This window comes from Podarcis cretensis, assembly GCF_951804945.1.
Source record: "Podarcis cretensis genome assembly, chromosome: 17".
NCBI lineage: Eukaryota > Metazoa > Chordata > Lepidosauria > Squamata > Lacertidae > Podarcis > Podarcis cretensis.
Genome location: NC_137187.1, coordinates 35303263 through 35330927, shown reverse-complemented (window position 1 = coordinate 35330927; position 27665 = coordinate 35303263). Strand labels below are relative to the sequence as shown.

Here is a 27665-nt window from a genome sequence, read left to right as displayed (position 1 = left end):
TGTTTAGCTTATACGTAAATCCGGCACTGAGTACAGTATACCTCACTCTGAAGTTGCTGGGGATAACCAGCCTCAACATATCAGAACTGCAAACTGCATGACGTCAGAGCGGGATCCCTCCGTTCCATCCAATGGCGAGTCGCGCTGAACAGGGGCGGGAACTTTAGGGAAAAAGCCATTGACCTGCAGCTCCCGGCGAGTCTTGCGGGGTCTGCGCTGCGCTAGTAAGGAGCGTGTGCATTGCGGTTGTGGGGACGGCGGGTCGGGGGGTTTCTCTGGTGCCGGCAGGGCTGCTGAGCGTATATTGCACAACTCTGCAGGGGGTTAGGCTAGCGAGGTTGGCGGCTTCACCGCCGTCCTATTATTCCTTTATATAATATACCCCGCCTTTCCCCCTGCCAGGGACACAAGGCGGCTTACAGATAAAAATATAGGAGCAGCTAAAGGATTAGTGTGTGAGCATTTTATCAACGAGATAAGCTTATGGGGGATTTCAAGTTTTGTTTTGCTTTTTAAAAAGAATAGCTTTTTATTATACGCTATGGATGCTGTGTGTGATTGTGTGTTTGAAGGACTAGAGGGGTGTGTGTGTGTGTGGAAGAGAGAGAGAAAATGGACGTCATGCCCTGTTCCCTAACAGTATCAGCCACACCTTTTCCCATATGTTCATTATTATTATTGCTATTATTATTATTATTAGTGTCTCTGTATCCTTCTGTCTGGGTGGGTGCAGGAAGTGACAGAGATATTCTTAAAAGTAGGAGAACAGTGGCAATAATTCTGCACTGGGAAACAGGCAAAGCTTGAGTAAAAAACAACAAGCTTGCTGCCCTCTAATATAGGTGCCTGAAATCCCTTTAAACATGGAGATTTGAGTGCTGACTTCTTAAAGGATGAAGATTGTGCTTGCAGGTTCCCCTTTGAATACTAAAGTAAAGTTAATAGCTTGAGGGAAGGTGGTTATGAAGGTTGCCAACTTCTGCCTGGTTTGCAGGGTGCCTGTGCCTTTTAAGCAGAAATTCCGCAGGGCAAGTTTTCTCCCCACATAGAGATGAGAAAAGCTTGTCAGGCAGCTGTCCTATAAGGGCTCTATTGTATGTTTTGCCTTGTTTGTGTTTTTATTATTAATAAAAGGTGATGTGTAGGCATCTTAATTAATATTTGAATATTTTTAAAAATGCATACATTTTACAAAGTAGCAAATGCATAGCTAGGTCTATGTCCAGAAAAGTTTACAAATGTGGGGTGGGACATTTGGGAGGGATGCATTCAAGACTCTGGCAGTGTTTCTCAAACCTGGGTCCCTGGCTGTTGCTGGACTACAACTCCCATCATCCCTAGCTAGCAGTACCAGTGGTCAGGAATGATGGGAGTTGTAGTCTGACAACAGCCAGGAACCCAAGTTTGAGGAATGCTGTGGGGCCATTGTTTACAGTGGCAAACCAGCTAGCATCCTTACAGAGTAGACAAGTAAAATATGGCTTGGCAGGCAATCTTAATAGTATGGCCTAAAATGCTGATAAACTCCAGGCCTTCTGTCCTAGGAAACAGGCAGCATTCCTGAAATGAGCCTTCACCAACATGCAGATGTTTTGGTCTGATTCCCATCAGTCCCAGTCAGCCAGTGGTGCTGGCAGGGGCATTTGAGAATTGCCTCATCCCAAACATCTGCAGGGCACCAGCTTGGCAAAGGCTGCCTTAAATTGACAGAAGCATGGGGCAAAGGGCAGGATTTGCAGAAGCCACCTGTGTGACAGAGCTATTCTGAGGCAATCTGATGGAAAAGCATTGCAAAATAATGTGTGGGGGAAATTACACACTTTTCTGAATCCAAAAAAAACACGCTTCAGGACAAGTGTATGGCCTCCAAGGTTGTGCTTTTTCTTTTTACCTAAATTCAAAAGCTCTCCAGAAATTCACTGCATAAGCAATGTGAGGCCCTGTTACCTAGAGGGACATTCAGTTTTCTCAGTCACCCACCTGGCAAGTAAATTCAGTACAGGATCAAAGTTAAAAAAATGAATCTGTTATCTGCTAGTAACTGGTAGTGATTATTAAAATAGAATTAATGTGTGAGTTCTTGCAAGAGAGCCAGAAGCATGTTGACTAGCTGGGTGTAGATGAGCTCAGATTCCTGTGCCACTGCTGCATTGTGGACCTTGTAGGAGTGCCTAAAATAATAATAATAACTCTTAGTTTCTTTCTAGATTTCTAGTGAACCCCTGGTAGAAAATGGAAGCCTCAGCTGCCCCAGATACTCCAGGGGAACAACTATTCACAGGTAACTGTGCAGTTACCATTTGGTAAGGCATCTTAACTAGAGATGCTTGGCAGAGTTTCTAACTTTTCCAGCATTTGCTCGTTTAATTGATTTCTTACATTTCTGTCCCATCCTTCCTCCAAGGGGCTTAAGGAAGCAGTGTACATTATTATATCCACAGAGACACATTTTTATCCTCACAGCAACCCTGTGAGGTAGGTTAGGCTCAGCGAGAGAGTGACAATCTCAAGGTCTGCTTGAGATAGTGAGGCACCAAATGGCCTGTGCTATAGCTGGCGGGAGAGCTACTCTGCTTTTCTAGGACTGTTTCCTCCTGGACTGATTCCTCCTTGTGGAGCAGGGCTCCTGGCTCCTGGACCTCTGGGGCTTTATCTCTGCAGCCTTGTACCCTACAGGGATTTCCCACAAAAAAGCTGCACTTGTTTTCTCTATATGGCTGTGTATTCAAGTATACAACTGGTGCCACTGAAATGGCTGTCTTTAAGTGGCTGGTTCACATTCAAGCTTGTCATTATACCAGTATAGGGGTACCTCTAGATGCGAACGGGATCCGTTCCAGAGCCCCGTTCGCATCTAGAAGCAAACGCAACCCGTGTCTGTGCGTGTGCGGGTCATGTTTTGGCGCTTCTGTGCATGCACGTGACGTCATTTTGAACGTCTGCACATGCTCAAGCGGCGAAACCCGGAAGTAACGCGCTCCGTTACTTCCGGGTTGCCACGGAGCGCAACTCGAACCCGCTCATCCCGAAGCACATTCAACCTGAGGTATGACTGTATGTTACTGAGTGCACAAATATATGGGTAAAGAAGCTCTCTCTCTCTCTGTGTGTGGAAACCGGTGTTCAAAACTCCCACTGTTCTAGACGCATTTTGCGACTGGGAATTTCATTAGAGCAAGCAGTTTCTGCGCTCTGGGCGCAATACTGCGCCTAAGATTTCAGATTAAAACTGCAGAGTGGAAGGAAAGGAGGATGTTTTTCTGCCTCCCCACTTCCAGCTACTCTCTGAAGACTGGAGAAGAGACCCTCTTAAGAATATATGGGGGGTGCGCAGGGGAAGGACTAGACCATGTGGAAAATGAAAATATTTTGGCTACAGTTCATTCATTTTCAGCTTTGCATTCTTGTTATAAAAAAAGTGCGCCTAGACATTCCATTGCTGCGCCCATAACCTCGGCTTAAGGTGCCATTTAGCTCCTGGCTTCCATATCTCAGTTTCTAACACGGGTGCAGATGCATGCATGAAAACGCCATCTTAGCACTCACTCCCACACTTAAGCCCCAAAAGACCTTCCTCTGTCCCTTGGATTCGCAGAGGTCCATCATGCATCCTACCTACAGCTCAGGCATCCTTTGGTCCCTCTTCCACCTATGTCTTCCCGCTGGACCTTCCTGTGTTATTACTGTGTCTTCTTCCTCACAGACACACAGTTCTTCGTTTCCAGCTATGCTTCTGAGATGGGCCTCTTTTCAGCTGATGGGGCAAACCCAGCCTGTTACCCTGACTCTGGGGAGCTTCTGGGAGGCCTTGGTGGCCTGGGCGATGTCGTCTGTTGGAGTGACAATGTCGATCATTGTATCTCCTACCTTAACAAGGTGAGCAATGGCCTTGGGCAGGAAGGTCACTGCGAGTCAGGACTGAGCCTTTTACAGGGAAGGAATCTACTTTTCCAGCTGTCTGCTACTATCTAGTTTGGTGATGTCAAGCTGCAGGTATAACAACTGAGAGGTTTCCCTCGCTCCTGTGCAAATTGCAGGGTAGTTGGGGTCTTTGTTTTTCGTTTGCATTTTATGTATTTTTATTTTGTACTTTTAAAGCTTATACATTTCATAAATTTTATACATTTCACTATTTTTACAATCCTTTTGACATTTCAAAACTTGACTTCTTTCCCCCTCTTTCTGCAGTTCCTGTTTTTAATATCTTCTGCATATCCAGATTAACTTAATTTGCTCATTGATTCATCTTCTTTAAATATATACTCTTATGAAACTGCAGGTTATTACAACAACCCTGCCAATGTTTTTATCTGTTTATAATTAATGTAATAAACCATTACCAATTTTTTAAATATATATATATGTTATCTTGAGTTCTTTTTCTTCCAGTAAGTTTCGCCATTTCTGCATATTCCATAAGTTTTTGTATCCATTCTTCCTTTGCTGGGACTTCTGCTTCTTTCTATTTTGGGGCAAGTAACATTCTTGCCGCTGTAGCAGCATACATGAATCAGTTTTTATACATTTTAGGTAGTTCTGTCTCTATAATTCCCAAAAGAAAAATTTCTGGGGTTTCCCCCCCAAAAGGTTATTTTGAACATCCTTTTCAATTCCCTGTATATCATTTCCCAGTAAGCTTTAACCTTAGTACAAGACCACCACATATGATAAAAGGAACCTTCTTTCTTTTTACATTTCCAACACTTTTATGATTTAGATTTATACATTTCAAATTGCCGGGTAGTTTTGAGGATGCGTCAAAATTTCTATTGAAGCTGAGCTGTATGATAAATTTGGGGATATCTGTCTCCTGCAAAGGGATCACAGAAGGGTAGACTTCTGGTGTGCTGGTAGGTAAAGGTAAAGGGACCCCTGACTGTTAGGTCCAGTTGTGGCCGACTCTGGGGTTGCAGCGCTCATCTCGCTTTATTGGCCAAGGAAGCCAGTGTACAGCTTCTGGGTCATGTGGCCAGCATGACTAAGCCGCTTCTGGCGAACCAGAGCAGCACATGGAAACGCCTTTTACCTTCCTGCCGGAGCACTACCTATTTATCTAGTTGCACTTTGACGTGCTTTCTAACTGCTAGGTTGGCAGGAGCAGGGATTGAGCAATGAGAGCTCACCCCGTCACGGGGATTCGAACCGCTGACCTTCTGATCAGCAAGTCATAGGCTCTGTGCTGGTAGGCCCCTGTATAAGGACTGGTTAAGAAGATGGTGAAAGCAAGTTAACCAATGAGCCAGGAGAGAAACTGAGTACCTAATGGTAAGGTGGACAGAACCTGGAGAAAAGCAGTTGCAGTTAAACAGTCATCGGACTCCTTTAGTGACTCTTCTCTCCTTAACTACCTTCTCTACCTAGGAACTGGTGATGCTGGGGCTTCCTGCGCTATATAAGGATGATGGTTCTGGAGATGGTGCTGAGCACGGCTTTGACCTCCTGGCGTTAGTTAACAGTACTTGCAGACTGCTGAATCTCTACCAAGGTGTGTCTGCCAAGCTGGGTGACCTGGAGGCAGAGGAAAGGCGACGGGCTGGAGAACTGGACTACCTGAGGTCGCGGCATGGTAAACTCAAGGTCAGAGCTCCTGGGTTTTTACTCTGTTCATCCCATCAGTGCATCTCAGCTTGTTAATGCCCATTCTCTGCATTTGGGTTCTTGGGGTAGAAGAGGGGTCAGCAACCTTTCTGATTCGCAGTGTGTGATAATATTGTCCTACCTTTCAGGTTTGCTGTAAGAATTACTGAGATAGCGCTTCAGAATGTTCAAAGTGTTACCTAATATAATTAGTGCCTTTTAACTTCTGGGTTTTCTGTGGACTAATCATGAGCTCATAGGAAATTTTGTGAGCGCAGCAAAAAAAAAAAAATCACAATTGATAAGGGAAAAAAACTTCCACTGAATAATGAATAGTTCAAAATATTTTTCTGTGTAATGGCAACTAAGAAATGGGTGAGGCAGAAGAAGCTGTATCAAAGTGTCCCTGTTCAAGGACAATTTCTGTACAGCATGAAACTCTTAAATAGTTTACTGGAACAGCAACTATCTGGATTGGGCAGTGCAATAACATGCTGTCTCTGTTATAAATTAAACACTGTTTACTCTAAGCAGCAGCAAAAAGATCATACAGGGTTAACTGTTGTATGATCATCTATTCTCCTGGATCTTTAGGGGTTCTCAAGGGGAGGGGGCCAGGACGAGGAGAGGCCTAGCATGCTGCAGTGATATAAACTAGTGGACTTACTTGTGAGCACGCTGCTGGTGGAGGGGGCCACAGCCAGTTGCTCAAGTTCTGTTTACTTCTACAGTGGTGCCTCGGAAGACGAAATTAATCCGTTCCGTGAGTCTCTTCGTCTAGCGGTTTTTTCGTCTTGCGAAGCAAGCCCATTGACGGCTTAGCGGATTAGCGCTATTAGCAGTTTAGCGGCTTTTAGTGGCTTATCAGTTTAGCGGATAAGCAGCTTAGCGGCTTAGAAAAAGGGGGGGAAAGGGGAAAAAAACCGCAGGAACTCGCAAGACATTTTCATCTTGCGAAGCAAGCCCATAGGAAATTTGTTTTGCGAAGCACCTCCAAAACGGAAAACTCTTTCATCTAGCGGGTTTTCCGTCTTGCGAGGCATTCGTCTTGCGGGGCACCACTGTATTTGCTTGTGTATTAAATTTATATCCTGCCCTTCCTCCAAAGGAGCCCATGACGTAGATAAGCTTGTGGGTAGCTCCACCAGCCCCAAATGCCAGATTTGGACACCTACCTGCAATAAGAGTGTTATTAAGAAAAAAACTGCTCCTTTCCCCTTATGGGGTATCCAATAGCCCGTACAGAGTCCTTAAGTGGGTCCCCTATCGGTAGGAGAATATAACAGAGGCCAACCAGAGTATACTGAGAAGCAAAACGGCTAGTAAGCCTGATCTTTATTAAACTGTTGCAACAGGGTCCCCACTCACCACACGCAGGAGGGAGGAGAATCCTGAACAATGGTGCGCAAGCCCTTATACAGACTTTTGAAATTGCCTACCTTTAGCCCAAGACCACCCCCCTAAAACATCATACATACATCACAGAAGGAAGCGGTCTACAGCAGAAATCCTGTCTGCCAGGATACCTGATAGTGGTCACTGATTGCATTACCTAGGCAGCCTGGCCATTCTTTTGCGATGGTTAATACTTTAGTTCCTGAATCCAGGTCACAAGCTCACCCTATTCACACACAAATACGCCCTTAAGGCAGGTAAGCAAAAGACAATGGGGAGGCTTTCCCATTTCCTTCCTCCTTGCAGAGGAATATTTGAGGTCAATTTGGGAGAGTCAAAATGGCTTGAGGATTGCTCTCCTGTACTATTTCAGACACGTGGTTTATATACTTAGGTATGGGTTTGCCTTGTACATTTAATTTATATTTGAGACCTTAGAATTCTTTTAGAAGAGGAAGGGCCCAGCTTGCCCTGTCATGTAGCAGGCTCAGTTAGGAACCAATATTCAGCCTAAAGCAGCTGTGAGCCTCTAAAATCTGTTAACTTACCTGGCTGTAATTAAGGCTTGTTCCTGTCTTAACTGCTCATGCCACACACCTGGGCTCTGAAGCAACACTTAGCCAAAGCATGAGTTGGCCTTCAGCAGTGTGGGAGCAGGAGGAAGAGGAGAGCAGCTGCAACCTTCTCTCTAGGAATAATAATAATAATAATAATAATAATAATAATAATAGGTAAAGGTAAAGGGACCCCTGACCATTAGGTCCAGTCGTGACCGACTCTGGGGTTGCGGCGCTCATCTCGCTTTATTGGCCGAGGGAGCCGGCGTACAGCTTCCGGGTCATGTGGCCAGCATGACAAAGCCGCTTCTGGCGAACCAGAGCAGTGCACGGAAACACCATTTACCTTCCCGCTGGAGCGGTACCTATTTATCTACTTGCACTTTGACATGCTTTCGAACTGCTAGGTTGGCAGGAGCAGGGACCGAGCAACGGGAGCTCACCCCGTCGTGGGGATTCGAACCACTGACCTTCTGATCAGCAAGTCTTAGGCTCTGAGGTTTAACCCACAGCACCACCCGCATAATAATAATAATAATAATAATAATAATAAATAATAATAATAATAATATTTATACCCCACCCATCTGGCTGGGCTTCCCCAGCCACTCTGGGTTGCTTCCAACAAAATATTAAAATACCGTAATACATCAAACAACCGTAATACATCAAACAATCCGCTCATTTGCAGCAAGCCATGGTTTGGCTTAGCATTATGTGTGAACTGGGCCTATATAGATATTTGCTTGCTTTCCTACAGACTTATTAACCCATGCATCATCCACCTGCCCTGTTCAGCAATATAATTAGTGGGGTGCTTTATCTTTTGGGGGTGGGAGGTGCAGGAAGAGAGACGCGGTCTTTCTTCCCTTAATTCTTTACACCTCCTGCTTATTCCCACCCTGCCCCAAAAAACTTCAGGACCAGGTGGAAGCTTGTGAACAGGAAATTGCAGCTGTGCAGAGCAAGGAGCAGCAACTTCAAAGCAAGAACAAGCAACTGAATAGTATGCTGAAAGGAGAAAAGGATGAAGTAAGTGGAATGAGGGGGGAAACGACTGAACCTTGGCTTTCTAATGCTGGGGATGGCAAGACTTCTCATTAATTGACAGCAGGAAAAGAGACTGGTGGGAACAGAGGAGGCCAGCTTAAAAGAGCATCACAATAATGCAATTTGGACATAATAAACCCCAGCTGAGGCTCCTCTGTTGGTCAAAATTGGGTGTAGCCTTTCCAAGGTTCTCCAAACCCATAAAATGTCTCAGGACCCCAATTCCTCAAGGACCGCCTCTTTCCATATGAACCTACCCAGACCCTGAGATCATCTTATGAGGCCTTCCTTCATGTGCTGCCTCCTTGAGAGGTCTAGAAGGTGGCAACACGAGAAAGGGGCCTTCTCTGCAGTGGCTCCCCGTCTGTGAAATGCTCTCCCCAGGGAAATTCGTCTGGCATCTTCATTATACATCTTTAGGCGCCAGGCAAAAACGTTCCTTTTTAACCAGGCCTTTGGTTGATCTGGTTTACATCCTATGCCCTTTTAAAATGTGTTTTTTGTGGGGGGGGGGCTATTGGGTGGTTGTTTTTATTTTTATCACATATTTTGTGGTTCTATATCTTGATTTTATTCTGTGAACCGCCCTGAGACCCCCGAGTAAAGGGTGGTATATAAATTCAATTAAGAAGAAGAAGAAGAAATAATAATAATAATAATAGTCCAGTCTTTCTGCTGTTACCAACAGTCTTCAGTGATACATTCCCAATGACTGAGAGAATTCCTAGATGGTTCTGGCCATCTCCTCTGCTTTGCCAATCAAAATAATCGGTACCATTAGGTCACATCCATTAATTTCTACAGGAGGGGGTTCAACGTAGCGCTAAGCAGATCACACCATCAGTGCACACATTTCTGCTTGCCTGGTGGAACACTCTGCCCTCTCCTCCTGCTACACATGGTTTGAACTCTACAAATCAATTTTGGTGGGGAGAAGGAAGCCCTGGTTGGGTCTACTTAGTTGAATACTCTAAGGTAAAGGTAAAGGTACCCCTGCCCGTACGGGCCAGTCTTGACAGACTCTGGGGTTGTGCGCCCATCTCACTTAAGAGGCCAGGGGCCAGCGCTGTCCGGAGACACTTCCGGGTCACGTGGCCAGCGTGACATCGCTGCTCTGGCGAGCCAGAGCCGCACACGGAAACGCCGTTTACCTTCCCGCTGGTAAGCGGTCCCTATTTATCTACTTGCACCCGAAGGTGCTTTCGAGCTGCTAGGCTGGCAGGCGCTGGGACCGAGCAGCGGGAGCGCACCCCGCCGCAGGGATTCGAACCGCCGACCTTTCGATCGGCAAGTCCTAGGTGCTGAGGCTTTAACCCACAGCGCCACCTGCGTCCCTGTTGAATACTCTAGTCTGAGTAAAACTTAGTTGAATACTACTCTTAAGATTTTTTCAACTCCGTTTATGGCCACCTCTTCTTTCCACCCAATGGGTTTGTGGCTGATGATGTTAAAGCACGCATTTAAAAAACAGTGCCAGCGCTACCCCGCTAAGCAGGCTGCTGCTGTGGCCAATTTAGCAACTCCTGCACATGCATGTATGTGAGGACGAATAGAATAAAAGGCAATACAAGTTGACCAGCTGTGATATATTGGAGGGGAAAGTCTAGATAGACTTTGGGATTGCTTCCCGCATGCACTTGTTAAGAACACAGAACTTTCAACGGGGTCAGACGAAGGGAGTTGTGGTGGGTCGCTAGCTGATAGCAGTCTGCATTTGTCTGAAAAGATCGCCAAGCTCCTGAATGCGCTGGCCAACCAGAAGAGCCAGCACAGCCACGAAATGAAAAGAAAGGAACAAGAGCTACTCCGACTCAGGGAGAAGATGAGCCAGCTGGTGACTGACAAGAAAGACAAGAGAGGAAGTAAGTGGGCAAGGGAGCAAGGTGGAGGAGTGTGGAAGTTCAAGGCAAGAGAACTTCATCTGGGTGTGTTGAAAAATTCCTTTTGCAACTCAAATAATGGAAAGTGGAGAAGTTAGCATATAGAATCATTGAATCGTAGCGCTAGAAAGGACCCCAAGGGTCATCTAGACCCACCCACTCCGTATGCTGCTTGCTCTAGCACAATTTGGATTCGGCTCCAAGAACCTGGCTGTGGGGTCTGGGGAAGGGGAGTTCTGTCCTGGGGCTGGAGGCAAGGAAAGAGATGGTGTAATATTGATCTCCTACTCAGGCTAGTCTTGCTGTCTCTAGCAATTGAAGTCCTCAACACCCTGCCCCGGGTTGATGGTAAGAGAGCAACGTGGAAAACCGGGAAAACGCTTGGCAGGTGAGTCACAGGGACCTGTCTGTTAAGGACCCAGGGGCTTTAAGAAGCATGTGAAAGCAGTGGCGTAGCGTGGGGGGTGCCGGCCGCACCGGGCGCAACATCTGGGGGGGGGGGGCGCTTGCACTTGCAGCTCTCTGCCCCTACCTGGCTCACTCTCTCTCTCTCACTGCTGTGCGAATCCGATCCGAGCCGCCGGGTCGCCGCCCACTGTGGAGGGGGGGGTGTGCCAGGCGTGCGGGTTAGGGGGCGCAAATTACTTGCCTTGCCCCGGGTGCTGACAACCCACGCTACGCCACTGTGTGAAAGAACTAGCTGACACAGAAATGGATTGACTAATCTAGCACACTGATCTTTCACTGGTGTGTTGGGACTTGCTGGTGGGTCACACACAGCCTTATGCAAAGTGGGTAATAATAATATTTATGTGTCACCCATCTGACTGGGTTGCCCCAGCCACTCTGGGCAGCACCCAACAAAATATTAAAAACAGAATAAAGCACTGACCTTTAAAAACTTCCCTGAACAGGGCTGCCTTCAGATGTCTTCTAAAAGTAAAACAGTTTTTTAAATCTCCTTGACATCTGACGGGAGGGCATTCCACAGGGTGGGCGCCATTACCAAGAAGGCCCTGTGCCTGGTTCCCTGTCACTTCACTTCTCACAGTGAGGGAACCACCAGAAGGCCCTCAGAGGTGGACCTCAGTGTCTAGGCTGGACGACGTTTCAACAGAAGCACTACCACTGTCCAAATGTATGGTAGAATATTAAGAAATGGGTCCCCAAATGCATGTTTAGGTTAAAAGTGGGTAATGGGTCTGGAAAGGTTAAAGGAAGCTGATCTACCTGATAGGATCATAGGAACATAGCTATTTCTTTAGTTATCTACCAAGTCAGCCTTTGGTCCAGCTAGCTCAGTTCTGTCTGCATGGACTGCTGGTGACTCTGTAGGGTTTCAGACAGGAGATTTTCCCTATCCCATTGCTACCCAGATCTTCTGAGTATGGAAGCCCAGGCCCTTCTACATCAGGGATGGGGAACCTATGGCCCTCTAGCTATTGCTTCCATCAACTCCCATCAACCTCAGCTACCGGGTCTCATGTTCAGTAATGATGGGAGCTTTAGTTCAACAACATCTGGAGGTCATGCAGGCTAAGTATGCCTGCTCCACGTGGCATTTTTTGTGTGGGTCGTGGAGGAAGAGACTTTCCTTCCTCACCCACCCTCCCAGCCTGCATGGAATTCCTGGCTGCCAGGTGAATTCTTAAATCCAAGGATGGGCTATCAAGAGGTGGTAGATGTCAAGAAGTCCTACACAAGAGTAGGGGTCTGGCAAAGACACATGCCCGACTGGCATGTTCTCTCACTCCTGGTCGTTCGTTTGGGAGATTCAAAATCTTTCTCCAGCCCGAAAATCACAGTGACTGATACCTTAGAGACATCAGCACACTTCAGGATCAGCAGAGTAAAGGCAGTCAGCGTACAGACTCAGTAGTGCAGCATTTGGCTAAACTACGTTTATTTACATATACACACTCGGAGCATTGTAACTCAGCTCCTTCCTCTTCAGCATCAGACAGCAAAGAGAGAGAACAAAGGACAAATGCCCTACATCATGGAAACATAGTAATACAAACATCCTGTCTCCGTGACTTCCCACAATGTGGAATGAAAACATACACCATACACCAACATACACCAAAACAATCCCATGACTGCAGCACGGGAAATGAATTCTAATGGTGGATAGCTGTTGAAGATCACAGGGGGTGGTTTAGGCTTTGGAAGGCTGTATCCATCTTCCGCTATTTCTTGATTCTCCTTTCGGGCAGGAAGGAGGAAGAGCTCTACCGCACCCAGCTAGCCAAGCAGGAACGGCGGGAGCAGGGCCTGGCTTTGGAGAATGCCCAACTGAAGCAGCTGCTGAGCCAAGTGGGCCAAGATGTGGAGCAGCTGTTGGGGACTGACACCGCCCGGGTAAGAGTTTTGTGGGGCTCCTGGCTGGCGGCAATTGCCGCCACCACTTAATAATAATAATTTTATTGTTTGTAACCCCGCCTATCTGTTTGGATTGACCCAGCCACTCTGGGTGGCTTCCAACATAATACAAAAATGTATCAGAACATTACCGTATATAGGGCTGCCTTCAGATGTCTTTTGAAGGTTGTATATCTACTTATCTCCTTGACATCTGATGGGAGGGCAATCCACAGTCCCCTGACGGCTAGTCCTCTGACTTCTCTGGTGCTCAGCTGCTCTTTTCTCTTCTTCAGGATGCAGAGCTAAGCTGCCCATACAAGGCCTTCCAGGAGCAGTGGAGCAGGCTGAAGAGCAGCCTCAAGACCCTTGGGGGTCAAGGTATGGTTTTGGAAGCTGCAAGTTCTTTCCTCTGATTTTTGACTCCCATATCACATTGTACTTACCCTGGGAATTCCCTGGGAAAAAGAGGCACCTGTGATGGTTGCAAACAGGGCCGGATTCAGGTTTGATGAGGCCCTAAGTTACTGAAGGTAATGGGGCCCTTTATATGTCCAGCTGTCCTTTGTCAACAACAAATTGTCGCTGTTTTTTGTGTTGAATATATGCTATATGGTCATTTATGGTCCTAATAGGTATCTAAAGCCCTTTGCACATAACAAAATAGGTATTTTTATCAAAGTAATTGTTGAACTTATCTTATATTTTGGAAATGTATATCCAGTTTTTCCCCCTTTAAATATTTTGGGGGGCCCCAAGAGAATGGGGCCCTAAGCTACACTTGTTTAGCTTATACGTAAATCTGGCACTGGTCACGAACATAGATCGGATGAGATTCTGAAAGGATTGCGCACATTCCTGGAGGATAGCAGCTATAATGGTTCCTCTGCATACAGCAACTTCTCTGTATGTCAAATGCTGGGATTACACAGGGCAAGGTCTTTTTGCTTCCATAATGGGTGTGGAGAAAGAAGCTGGCTGAAATCCACACTACAACATTTGATTGCATGTCTCACCCGGTTCCTGTGTTGGCTTATGTTGGTTCTTAACGTTGTTCAGTTCAGGGATGACATGTGCAAGACCTTAGCAGCAGCAAAACACAGCATGGAACCTTGCTTGCATAGCAGAACGAAAGCTTGGTTACTTGGCCTTGTTCTCTTGTGGTATCTGCCAGCCCCCTTTTGCCTGAATTGAAAAGCCAGAAGTCGTCATCAGCTCAATAAGAACCAACAAAAGTGGTCTGGCTGACATTTTTTTGTTTTTTTTGTTTTTTTTTTTTTTATAATAATTTTTATTAATTTTCCACACAGATAATAAAGAGCAATATAACACAATATAACTTCATACTCATCGGTTCATAACCTTTTTTTCTTTGACTTCCCCATACCTCCCCATCCCTGCATCCTTGTTTAATAATTCTTTAGCAACCCTTAAGTCCATGTCTTAATTCCTTTTCGTAAATATTTCTTAAGTTTTTTTTTTTGTTTACTGCTGCAATTCTTTACTTCTTACCCCCTGACATCTTAACATTCCTCAATTTTGCAATTATTTTTAAGATATATTTTGAATTTCTTCCAGTCCTCTTCCACTGTCTCTTTCCCCTGGTCCCGGATTCTGCCCGTCATCTCGGCCAGTCCCATAAAGTCAATCACCTTTGTTTGCCATTCTTCCAGAGTAGGTAGTTCTTGCGTCTTCCAATACTTTGCCAGTAGAATTCTTGCTGCTGTAGTGGCATACATAAAGAAAGTCCTATCCTTCCTTGGCACCACTTGGCCCACCATGCCCAAAAGGAAAGCCTCTGGTTTCTTAGGAAAAGTCCACTTAAGGACCTTCTTAATTTCATTATAGATCATTTCCCAGAAAGCTTTAACCTTTGGGCAGGTCCACCAAAGGTGGTAGAAAGTGCCTTCAGTCTCATTACATTTCCAACACTTATTATTAGGCAAATGATAAATCTTTGCTAGCTTGACTGGGGTCATGTACCACCGGTAGATCATTTTCATAATATTTTCCTTTAAAGCATTACATGCAGTAAATTTAATACCGGTGGTCCATAATTGTTCCCAGTCAGCAAACATGATATCATGACCTATATCTTGTGCCCATTTAATCATTGCTGATTTCACCGTTTCATCCTGAGTATTCCATTTTAACAGCAAGTTATACATTCTTGATAAATTCTTAGTATTGGGTTCCAACAATTCTGTCTCTAATTTTGACTTCTCTTTCTGAAATCCTATTTTCCTGTCCTGTTTAAACGTCTCATTTATCTGATAGTAATGCAACCAATCTCGAACCTTAGGTTTTAGTTTCTCATAACTCTGAAGTTTCACCCTTTCACCATCGTATTCTATGATCTCATGATATTTTGGCCATTTAGAATCCATATTAAGCTTTTTTACTTCCCTAGCTTCCATTGGTGACACCCACCTAGGGGTTTTACTTTCCAACAAATCTTTGTATCTAATCCAAACGTTGTACAATGCTTTCCTTACAATATGGTTTTTAAAACTTTTATACACCTTTACCTTGTCATACCATAAATATGCATGCCAACCAAAGCTATTGTCATACCCTTCCAGATCCAAAATGTCAGTATTCTCAAGAAGTAGCCAGTGTTTCAACCAGCAGAAGGCTGCTGATTCATAATAAAGTCTTAAGTCCGGCAGGGCAAACCCCCCTCTATCCTTTGCATCAGTTAAAATCTTAAATTTAATTCTGGGCTTTTTGCCCTGCCAGACAAATTTTGATATGTCTTTCTGCCACTTCTTGAAACAGTCCATCTTGTCCACAATCTGCAACATCTGGAATAAAAACAGCATTCTAGGCAATACATTCATCTTAATAGTAGCGATTCGGCCTAACAAGGAAAGTTTCAGCCTTGACCATATTTCCAGATCCTTTTTAACTTCTGACCAACATTTTTCATAATTATCCTTAAATAAGTTCACATTCTTGAATGTTAAGTTTACCCCCAGGTATTTTACCCTTTTTGTAATTTCCAAACCTGTTTCATTCTGAAAACTCTCTCTTTCTTCCATTGTTAAATTTTTTTCCAACACTTTCGTTTTTTGTCTATTCAATTTAAAACCTGCTACTCGACCAAATGTTTCAATTAGTTCTAATACTCTTTTAGTACTAGTGTCTGGCTGTTGCAAAGTCAATACTAGGTCATCTGCAAATGCTCTTAATTTATAATGTCTAACTCCGACCTGAACTCCTTTAACCAACTGGTCCTTTCTAATCATGTTTAACAAAACCTCCAGGACCGATATAAAAAGCAAAGGGGATATTGGGCAGCCCTGTCGTGTACCTTTTTCTATAAGTATTTCTTCTGATACCACGTTATTTACAATTAATTTGGCCTTTTGTTGAGAGTATATTGCACCTATACCGTTTTCAAAACCTTGTCCTACCCCCATCCCTTGGAGATTCTTTTTCATAAAAGTCCAACAAATGTTGTCAAAGGCTTTCTCCGCGTCCACAAAAATCAAAACTGCTTTCCTATTAATGTCAACGTCCAGCAGCTCCAAAATGTCTATAATGTTCCTCACATTGTCTGACATATGTCTACCTGGGAGAAAGCCTGTTTGGTCCTTATGAATCTCTTCTGCCAACACTCTTTTCAATCTTTTTGCCAAAATGTCTGCAAAAATTTTGTAATCCACATTGAGTAAAGATATAGGGCGGTAGTTTTTAACCTGGTTCTTCTCAGTCTCTGTTTTCGGTATAAGTGAGATGAAAGCCTCTTTCCACGATTCAGGTGCCTTTTTCCCCTTCAAAATTTCATTGCAAACTTCCTTCAATGGTTGTATCAGCCATTCTTTCAGCATTTTGTAGTATTTGGCCGTCAGGCCATCTGGTCCTGGTGATTTTCCCAATTTCATATTCTGAATGGCACCCTCTATTTCTTGTTCTGTTATTTCCTCGTTTAAGATCCTTTTACTTTGTTCTGAGATTTTCGGTAAACCGTATTTTCTAATGAATTCTTCTATTTCTTGCTCGTTAGTTGGCCCTTGTGCATACAATTTCTTAAAAAAGCTTTGAAAACAATTGTTAATCTCATTGGGTTTGTGGATAGTCTTTCCATCCATTTCTAAACTTGTTACCGTATTCATTTTCTGCCTTTTTTTCAATTGCCATGACAGAAGTTTCCCACATTTATCCGCTGATTCAAAAGTTTTTTGTCTCATTTGCTTTATCTTCCATTCTATTTGTTGGTTCATGAGTTCCATGTATTGCATCTGATGAAACTTTATTTCTCTCAAAATCTCATGGGACTTTGGTTTGGACCTCAACTTCTTCTCTCCTTCTTTTATTTTTTCTAAAATTTTTTCCTTCTTTTCATTTTGTTGCTTCCTCTTAATAGAATTTTGTTGAATTAGGAAACCTCGCATCACGGCTTTGCTTGCGTCCCAAATTATTCTTTTTTCCACATCTGTTTTCCTGTTGATCTCAAAGTAATCTTTTAATGTTTTAAGGGCCTTCTTATGGATCTCTTCATCCTTGAATAGGGTGTCATTCATTCTCCATCTAAAGGAACCAGTTGTTGTTAGTTTCATCTCCATCTTGACCGCATTATGGTCGGAGCACGTTTTTGGGCAGATTTCTACTTTTTTTGTTCTTGACGCCAGACTACTAGAAATCCAAATTTGGTCTATTCTTGTCCATGTCATTTTTGCTTCTGAGAAGAAAGTTCCCTCTCTCTCTAAAGGATTCTTTGTTCTCCAAATGTCAATCAAATCCATTGTTTCAGTCATTTCAAAAAAGATCCTTGGTAGTCTCCCTTCTTTCGAAATCACTTGTCTCTGTGCTTTATCCATGTTTGTTGAGACAACTCCATTCATATCTCCCATCATTAGGATTTTATAATCTAAAAAGTCAACTAATGTCTCATGCAACTTCCTAAAAAATTCAGCCTTCCCTTCATTTGGGGCATAAACTCCCACAATTAATATCTTTTCTCCTTGAATTTGTATTTCAATTGCCAGGTATCTTCCTTGTTCATCTTTAAATATTAATTTTGGAGCCAACTTTTCCTTTGCATAGATCACCACACCTCTTTTCTTTACTTTGTCTGATGAGATGAATTCTTGGCCGAGTCTCTTATTTATTAGTAATTTCCTGTGTATCCTGGCAATATGGGTTTCTTGCAAACATATTATGTCTAATTGTTCTTTCTTCAAAATGTGAAAAACCTGTCTTCTTTTCCGAGGGAGGTTCAAACCATTACAGTTCCAACTAAGGAGTTGCAGAGACATTTTGTATTTAGGTAGCTGTTCCTCCAACTGCTCCAAGCTTCTGCTCTTCCTCCGATGGTGGTAGTGAAAGTCCAAATGACAAATTTGCTATATCGGGTGGTTCCCTCTCCTCCACGGTTCCTTTCTGCAGATCCTCCAGGTACTTCTCTAGAAATAGTTCTTTGTCCTGAATTGTTTTTATTTTAATCTTCCTTCCATTGAAGTTAAAGGACAATCCTTGTGGAAACTCCCATCTGAATGGTATGGTGTTTTTCTTCAGCAGGTCTACTAAACTCTTGTAATATGTTCTCACCTCTAAAATGTATTTAGGAATGTCCTTAAAAATCTGTATCTGACAATTTTGGATCACCAATGCCTTTTGATAATGCAAATTCAATATTCTATCTCTTTCTTCTTTTGATCTCAATGTAATTAGGCAGTCCCTTGGTTTTTTGTCCTGCCTTCTACCCAGTCGAAAGGCTGATATTATCTCAAGTTCCTCATCTTCCTCCCATTCCTCCTGCCAAAAAGTTATGATGTTCTCTGTGAGAAATTTCACAAGGTTGTCCCCTTCCCCTTCAGGCACCAATCTAAATTTTAAATTCTTCTCTTTACGTTGAAGTTCCAGTAAGGAGAGGGCTGCATCATGCTCATTCACTTTTTTAATAATAGGCCCAAATTTTTCCCTTGTCTCTTCAGCCGTTATTTTTGCACTTTCTGCAATCTTTCGTGTTTCTGAACTTTCCTGAATTAATCTATTTATAGAATCTGTGTTCGATGCAACACTAGCCGTATTCACATCCAACCTTGTTGTCAACTCTGTTAATTTTTTAGAATTCTCTGTCGAAAGTTTTGTCAATGCTTCCAGGGATTGATTTATTTTAAGTAGAGCCTGAGTCATAGGATCCATAGAAGCTGGTGTTTTTTCCTGCACAGCTGCAGTTCCTGATATAGAGGCCCTTTTCTTGTGAGATTGTTTTGCTTTCTGCCTTGTTACTATCTCTTCTGTAGGGGCACTCATATCCTCAAGGTCGTTTTCACAGAGTTGATTCCCAAGTGGAAAATCCCACTGTTACTTTTTCAAGTGCAACAGTTTCAGATAGAGCCCTCTAGAGGGAGCATTCAATTGTATCCAAATGGCAAAGATAGAGGAAAACAAAGAAGCAAGGAAGTATAACAGTAGCCAAAAGTTTCCAATGTCCAAATTGTAATGTCTCTATTTTTCTATGTGGCCAAAATGCAGCAAAGTACATCTAAGGTCCGATAACTTTTTTGCAAACAAGTCCCCTCTTCTCAAAGTTTGACAGTCCACGTCCCGGTGTCTTGTTTGGGCAGCCCGACCCCAGGGGATTTGGCAATGGAAGGTCTTAATTATCCATTAATTTTCCAGCAGGTTAACAACGTTCCAATCCCTTCCCCCCTTCTCCTGCCAATCTGGGGGGAGGTTTTAAGTCCGATGTCAGTTTGACAGCTTAAAAAAATTAGAAAGGTTCCCTTTAAGTGCAGCTTGATTTTCGTTGCTTTATTCCTTCTGCAGTTCCGGGGAGGCAGACTTCCTTAATTTTTGCCTTTCCCGTTTTCAGCCAAATTTTTTTTTTTTAAAGTCCCGTTACTTTTCCAATCTTACTCACGGGTGTTGTGGTCAAATTCCAATTGCAGGAAGGAATCGGCGCTCTCCGCTCATGGCGACGCGGCTTCACTCCGCTAGCTGGGTGACGACTCTCAGCACCGCGCTTACCCCGATGCCGCTCAGAAGCCTTTAAAAAGGCTCCCTCACAGTACCGGGGGGCGCAAAGGGTGCCCACCGAATCTCCTTTGTTCACAGGCTCCGCGCCTGTGATTTTAGGGGTCCCCCGCTTGCCGTAGCGGGTAAGACCCGAACTAACGGAGCAGTCCTGCCTCGGAGCTCGAGGCTCGGACCGCCATTAAGCGCTGGCGCCGACCGGAAGTCTTCTCCTGGCTGACATTTTTTTGTAGTGTTTTGTTCAGCTTTGATTCCGGCTGGAGCTAATTCAAAAGCAACAAGAGCCATAATCCTCCTATGATGCCTTTTGCTTATGAAAGTTTACTGGCAACAAGGACACTTGCTTATATCAAAACTTGGTGCATTGTTACCTTCCTTAAATGCAGCCTTCCTTAGCAGTGATGTTTATAAAGCAAAGGCATGGTATGTTAGGAACGCAACAGGTGAAGCTGCTCTGACCTATCAGATTGCCTTAAGACACTTACACCACCTGGAAGGGTGTGTTTGTATGTACACCACTGTTATCTTTAAAAATATTGCATACAATAACGAACTGATCCAGTTTTCAGGTTTAAAAATACACAAGGTACTTTAAGAACTTTACAACAACCCTGTGAGGTACATCACTGTTTATTCCCGTCTTGCAGTGGAGTCTAGCTTTTCAACTCTCTTCACCAAACCATACTGATTCTGAAATCTTTTTAAGTGCGGCTTGAAGCCTGAAATTACTTTTTAACATTTTTGGACCAACCAGGCAAGCTGATGCGTTGGAAGTCCTGAGTTCGAATGTTCCAAAATCTGTGTCTCTCTTGTAGCTTCCTTCTCTGAGCCTCCTAGTGCTGAAATGTTGGGCTCCATAAAGACACATTCCTGCTTTCCCTTTCCCTCCACAGCTGTCTATGCTGCTGATTCCTGCATATCTGAGGGAGGTGGGCAAGACCCTGTAATCAGCGTGACGGATCATGAGAAGGAAATCATGAAGCTAAAGGGAGAAATTGAGGAGAGCAGAGTGCTGATTGCACTGCAGCAGCAATGTTTCCAGGTAAAGGAAAGATTTGGTCAATTTTGGCCCTTCTCCAGGCTCTCCTGTCTGCCCTCTGCAGGTGGCACATCAGATTTTAGGCCAGGGGTCAGCAACCTTTTTCAGCAGGGGTCCGGTCCACTGTCCCTCAGACCTTGTGGGGGGCCGGACTATATTTTGGAAAAGAAAAAAAATGAACGAATTCCTATGCCCCACAAATAACCTAGAGATGCATTTTAAATAAAAGCACACATTCTACTCATGTAAAAACACCAGGCAGGCCCCACAAATAATCCAGATGTGCATTTTAAATAAAAGAACACGCTGATTCCTGGACTGTCCGCAGGCCGGATTGAGAAGGCGATTGGGCTGAATCCGGCCCCTGGGCCTTAGGTTGCCTGTCCCTGCTTTAGGCAGCCATAGGAAGGACTGCTTGTACTCAGGACCTGCCCTACATGGTGGGGAGCCTGGGTCAGCTATGGGCATTAAAGCAAGCCCACTCCACCTGAAGCTTTATCCAGTAACTCTAGGCATTTCTCACACAGTTTTAAAGCTCTTCCAAAAAAACCCCATAAGGTCTAGAAACTTGAAAACTGAGGCTCTCCAATAATAACTGGATTTCTTGTGCATTTGAGCAGAATACACACATAAATGTCCCAGTACAGTATTTGTTATTGCTGCAAGGCACGAGGCTCTTGTGAACTACAAGTACGCACCGTGCAAAAATATGCTTGTTGCACTGAGAAGGACAAGGAGCGGTGCCCAGTGGATTGATAGATGATGTGCCAAGGACTACAGTTTAAAGCTGTGCCAGAGCCTTCAGCTTGCTGTTGACACATTCCCGAGAACACCCTCTTCCTAGTCCTAAATAGGCATATTTCTGGGGGCTTTGGGACATGCAGGTGGGTCTCAGTAGGGAGACAGTTCATGCTGGAGAAGGCAGTCCTTCAGTTATCCTGGCCCCAAGCCATAAAGTCAATCCCAGCACTTTGAACTGTGCCTGGAAACAAATTGGAAGCCTGCAGCAGTTGAAACACACAGTTCTAAGCCCTAAACCTTAGCCATCACCCTTGGCTCACTAAATTGCATCGGGCACTCTCACTTCCCTCTTTCTTTGGTGCAAGCTGGAAAACACACCAGAAAAAAGATAGTTTAGCTTTGTGCCTGAACCTAGGACCGTAGTTTGTTCCGCCCTAGCAAGCTTTGATTGCTAGCCAGCCTAAAGCCATAGTTTGTTGCAGTGAAACAAACCACAATCCTGGGTTCAGACATAGCACCAAGCCATCCCCTTTGTGGTTTGTTTAGCCAGTTGTGCAAAGTGGGAGGGCTTAAGCTGCATGCACCAGGACATAGCCTCTGTACAGTATGGTTTTATAAGCCAGGATTTATAGCTTAGTTATGTTGCAAGTTAGCAGCTCTTGCTAACAGCCTTGCTGCAATATTCTGAATCAGTTGAAATTTCCAAGCACTCTCGTCAAAGGCAGCCCTGTTGCAGGAATCCAGATGGGATGCAATTTAAGCGCGTGTCACCCTAGCCAAATGTGCAGCCTCAAGGAATGGGCATAGTTGGTGCTGATACATAAGCATCTAAGGTGATAGAAAAGTCCAGAAGAATCCCCACCTATTTTCAAGTGGAAAGCTACCCCATCAAAAATCAGTTACACACTTCTGAGTCGGCTCTGCTAACCAGGAAGAACACCTCTGTCCTGTCTGGATTAAGCTTCACATTGGCCACAAGAAGTCTACTGCTTTTTCTAGGGCTCAGTTCAGAACCTCTATGCAGCTTTTCCATGAAGTGGAAAGAAAAAAATAGTGTGGTGTCAACAACATACTGAGCTCCAAACTCCTGGGTGCTTCCTTGCAGTTTCATATAGATATTACACAACTTGTGGACAGCAGCCAATGATCATGGCCAGCACAACCTTCTGAAATTGACACTCTCAATAGTCAGGATGGGCAGGGGATGAGTGTGCATGTAGCTGGCATCACATCTCCAGTTACCCTGCCCAGATGCTCTGGCTACGCAAACAAAGATAGAGTAATAATAATAATAATAATTTATTTATTTATACCCTGCCCATCTTGCTGGGTTTCCCCAGCCACTCTGGGTGGCTTCCAACAGAATATTAAAATACAATAGTCTATTAAACATTAAAAGCTGCCCTAAACAGGGCTGCCTTCAGATGTCTTCTAAAAGTCTGGTAGTTATTTTTCTCTTTGGCATCTGGTGGAGGGCGTTCCACAGGGCGGGCGCCACTACCGAGAAGGCCCTCTGCCTGGTTCCCTGTAACTTGGCTTCTTGCAGCGAGGGAACCGCCAGAAGGCCCTCGGCACTGGACCTCAGTGTCCAGGCAGAACGATGGGGGTGGAGACGCTCCTTCAGGTATACTGGACCCAGACCAGCAAGCAGGTGCCAAATGTCCACTGGAAGGGGCAGAATTTGCAAAAAGAGCATTGGAGAGTTTGCTTGGGCTGAAGTGGGGCAATCTCCTTTTGGAGGAGGAAGTTGGGGGTATTCTAAGGTAACTGGAATTCATCCTAAAGTATTGAATTCAGTAGGACAGGTGTCTGAGTACACATGGAATTGCAGCAAGTGTGACGGAAGAGCAGGGTTCTTTCTGTGAGTTGGTGCACAAATAATTGGGCTGTGGGAAAAGGTCTATGACTTGTACTTACAGGCTGCTGTTTGCAGACTTTATATGGCTGAACCCCACAGCCATCAGCAGCAGGTGCTTGTGAAATTTCGTCCCTTGTTCAGCCTTTTAGTTCCCTCTACTGGCTGAATCATGTAGCACCACAAACTGCCTTCTTGCAAGGAGCAATGAGAACCGTAGTTCTGACCATAGAATTACCAGCACCAGCACCAAACTGTGGTTTCCAGGAATCAGTTACTAGGAAACGCATGGCTGTTAAAACTGGGGCAGAACCAATGCAAGTTTGTAATGGAGACATACCCTGTTCCTACTCCCCTTGGTAGAAAGCTCTGTAATCGGTGGCTCGTTTATTTGTTTACAAACTTTACTGAATTATTTTTTTAAAAAAATCAGTTACCAAACATGTTATCTTCCAAGACAAATAGATGTACAGGTGTTAAGTCTTGCATTCAGTCATCCACATGGAAGGGAGATTACTCTACTCTTGTTAATAAATGATATAAATCGAGAGTCAAACCCATCTTTCTTTGGTATTCCTCTTATCACCTTCTGATAAGTGAGTTAAGCGTTCCATAAATGCTATGTTTTGCACATATTGGGCCCAAATTTCTGTGATGGGAGGGGGTGGTTTTTTCCCCAATTGTAAGCAACTATTTGTCTCGCTGCTCATAAGAAAGAAGGCCAATGCTTTATGCTTGACATTTTGGATTGGTAGCATTGGCAGCAGGGCTAATATGGGGTTGGGACGCAGGTGGCGCTGTGGGTTAAAGCCTCAGCGCCTAGGGCTTGCCGATCGAAAGGTCGGCGGTTCGAATCCCTGCGGCGGGGTGCGCTCCCGCTGCTCGGTCCCAGCGCCTGCCAACCTAGCAGTTCGAAAGCACCTCCGGGTGCAAGTAGATAAATAGGGACCGCTTACCAGCGGGAAGGTAAACGGCGTTTCCGTGTGCGGCTCTGGCTCTGGCTCTGGCTCTGGCCAGAGCAGCGATGTCACGCTGGCCACGTGACCCAGAAGTGTCTCCGGACAGCGCTGGCCCCTGGCCTCTTAAGTGAGATGGGCGCACAACCCCAGAGTCTGTCAAGACTGGCCCGTACGGGCAGGGGTACCTTTACCTTTACCTTACAAGATGTTGCCCCGTAGTGGTGGATGACAGTGAAAAAATCTATTGTTTCTTCATTTCATTTTCCCACCCAAAGTGACATGTCTCCTCCTTTCAGGAGCAATTGACTGCTGCCTCCAGTTCAGAGCTCCCAGCTCACCTGAAGGGATCTTATTTTCTGGAGGAACAGCAGTTGCTGCAAGAAGAACAGAATAGGTTTGAGGAGCAAAAACAAGCATTTGAAGTAGAGCGGAAAAACTTCACGGAAGCGGCCATTCGGCTGGGGTGGGAGGTAGGCAGCTACTTTCCAGAAGACCTGACGCCAAGTTGCCACCTTTATACATTTTTAACAAGCAGCAGCAATGCCTCCTTGAGAATGATGAAACACGGTAGGGCAGATGTGGGCCTTCCATATGTTGTTGGGCTCTGAATCCCATCAGTCAGTGGTCAGGGATGATGGGAGTTGTAGTCCAGCAACATCTGGAGGGCCCAAAGGTTCTTCATCCCTGATAGATTCATCTTCTTAAAACCCCACCCTCAAGTTTATCCACAGAGCCTAGGGCTTGCTGATCAGAAGGTCAGCGGTTCGAATTCCCGTGACGGGGTGAGCTCCCGTTGTTCAGTCCCAGCTCCTGCCCACCAAGCAGTTCGAAAGCACATCAAAGTGCAAGTAGATAAATAGGTACTGCTCCGGTGGGAAGGTAAACGGTGTTTCTGTGCGCTGCTTTGGTTCGTCAGAAGTGGCTTAGTCATGCTGGCCACATGACCCGGAAAAACTCTGCGGACAAATGCCGGCTCCCTCGGCCTATAGAGCGAGATGAGCGTCACAACCCCAGACTCGTCCACAACTGGACCTAACAGTCAGGGGTACCTTTACCTTTTATTTCCCCAGGAACAAACACAAAGTCAAATTGCTTTCTCATAGTCTGGCATGTCAGGGAAAAGGCTAGGCTGGGACCCTTCTCTTGAACATCTAGTTCTTTGCATGGAGACAGAGAGAGAGAGAATGGATGGATGGATGGATGGATGGATGGATGGATGAATATGGCAGAGAGGATTATTGTGAGCTCCTAGAATCTTAAGCAGTATAACTCAACCACAAGTTGATCATCTCACTGAGCTTTGGGCCATGGAAGGAGAAGTTCTGAGTGCTCTCAAGATGACTGAGAGATTGGTAGAATTCTGGAAATAGATAATAATCTGTCTTCTTTTCTTCTCCTTGGCAGAGGAAGCAGTTTGAGCAACGCAAGGCCCTATTCTTGCAGCAAGGATTCTTGTCTTCGTGGCCAGGATTTGATGTGAGAGATCCTACCCGAAGGCTTTCTGCCCCAGTGGCTGCCAGGGGGGTGCAAGGTAATTGTCTCCATCTCTAGTATAGCTTCAAAACACATGGCAGGTGTGTTCTACTGTGGGTTACGCCTGTGTTTTCTGTAGTAGATATGTAAAGGCAGAAATGCATAGAAATCCTGTCTGTCCCTGTCTTCGGAGGTCTCCAAAAGTATTATTGTCTTGTGTGTTTGCTTGTTTATTCAATGTGTGTCCCACTTTTTCATCCCACAGTGCTAATGGTCTTGTGTTTTGCAGAGTTATGCTACAGAGTGTTGCTGGCATAGGCTCATAGGTCTTGATGTCTTAAAGCCACAGAAATGGGAAACTGCTCCATGGGATGCAAAGTTTGGTTTGGTGCCATCTGGCCATCTGCTGCTGGAAAAAGATTGCAGGACTTGATGATGATGATGATGTATTAAATTTGATGGACCTTTGGTGTGATCCCTTAGGGCTTGTCTTGACATACTTAGCTACTTATGTGGCTTTTTGCTTTGTAACCCTTTTTCTTTCCTTGACCACAGACGAGCATTTGCTCAAACAAAGGACCTGGAACAAACCCATCTGTACCCCTTATCCAAAGGTCATGATCACTCCTTGCTGCAGCCCAGTGCAGGTCTTGAGAAGAAAACACCTTGTTTCAAACCCAAACAGCCCCACCATGTGCAGGCAACAGCTGCTCCTCCCAGATGACTGGTAAGGCCATTGTTGTTCCTGGTCTAATCAGGCAGCAGGGTGGGGGCTGATGGAGATCCAGTCCAGACTTGGGGATGAGCTTCCAGGCGGACTGAATTACCCAACATTATCCTAGCCCTGCATTGCCTTATGCAATGGCTATTGCTAAAAGAGCCCTCTTGTGAGTTGTTGACCCATGCCTGTTTGTTGCTTACATCAATAGTTGATAGGATGGGACATAGTAACTGTAACTTGTGTATTTATGAATGAATGAATATGACAGAGAGGACACTTGCCTCTGTTTCTATAGTTTGTCTACAGGGATGGAAGGCATGAGTGCCATTATGAAAATGTCAATGTTAAAATTTTTTTGGTGGCAATTTAAATAAAAATCAGCTAAAAACAAAACAAATAAATAATGCCCTCTTGTCCATAAACAGGAAGGGAATTTTGGGATTTGAACAGCCTACACACAAGGAAGAATGGGCATACAATAACCACATGTTATTTGGGTCTCTTTCTTCTAGGCCAGCTTCTCCTCCACAGCTCTGGCAAAGTAAGAGGAGCTGCCAAAACACAGCTTGCCAAACTGAGATGTCTGTGAAAGATGAGCTTCAGGGTGACCTTTTAGAACGCTTCCTGGACAGCTTCCTCTAGGGATGCTCTTAACCTTGCTACCTGAGTGGGTTTTTGTTTTTTTTAAAAAAAGTTCCATTTCAATATATTTTGCTGTCTTAGTTATAAGAAGCTGAAATGTTAATGCATGACTCCTTAACCTCAGTAGAACTTACAAGAGATGGCTTTCCCTCATTTGGAACTCAGTTTATTGCTTCTGCTTAGGAAAAACTGCTAATGGGAATGAAAGATGCAATTGAACTGCTTTGTGTGCAAGTATAGAAGTGATATAATCATTGCTGGTAACTAATGCTGGTAACTGGGCACTTGAATTTTATTTGTTAATACACCTGCTCTTAGGAGTGTAATGTTAATGCCCATTTCCCCCCATCTGTATCCAAGAACGTTCCAGTGGGGAAGGTTTTTAAGAATTTACACGTTAAGCACCCTTATATCTCAGTTACCGGTACCTC

At 44.6% G+C, this 27665-nt stretch overlaps 1 protein-coding gene across 3 annotated transcripts; it reads left to right on the top strand.

The window, feature by feature from the left end:
• The first annotated feature begins 174 nt into the window (after positions 1-174).
• Positions 175-27641, top strand: LOC307206708 (afadin- and alpha-actinin-binding protein-like). Of its 3 annotated transcripts, none has more exons than XM_079960071.1 (14): positions 175-224; positions 2208-2281; positions 3704-3876; positions 5362-5577; positions 8451-8561; positions 10306-10441; positions 10772-10847; positions 12676-12820; positions 13117-13201; positions 20698-20846; positions 24695-24868; positions 25803-25929; positions 26427-26598; positions 27105-27641. In XM_079960071.1, the coding sequence occupies exons 2-14, from the start codon at positions 2233-2235 to the stop codon at positions 27232-27234; spliced, it is 1743 nt and encodes a 580-aa protein (XP_079816197.1). In that variant the 5' UTR covers positions 175-224; positions 2208-2232; the 3' UTR covers positions 27235-27641. The 3 variants fall into 3 exon arrangements, with proteins under 3 accessions (XP_079816197.1, XP_079816198.1, XP_079816199.1); XM_079960072.1 differs by lacking the exon at positions 175-224 and adding an exon at positions 263-299; XM_079960073.1 differs by lacking the exons at positions 175-224; positions 3704-3876 and having other exon boundaries at positions 2211-2281.
• Positions 27642-27665: the final 24 nt, after the last annotated feature.

Excerpts from the sequence above, each read along its gene's own strand:
- LOC307206708 (XM_079960071.1), top strand. The coding sequence starts at position 2,233 with ATGGAAGCCTCAGCTGCCCCAGATACTCCAGGGGAACAACTATTCACA. Across the intron at positions 10,848-12,675 it reads ACCGGGAAAACGCTTGGCAG|GAAGGAGGAAGAGCTCTACC; the intron begins GTGAGTCACAGG and ends CCTTTCGGGCAG. Across the intron at positions 12,821-13,116 it reads TGGGGACTGACACCGCCCGG|GATGCAGAGCTAAGCTGCCC; the intron begins GTAAGAGTTTTG and ends TCTCTTCTTCAG.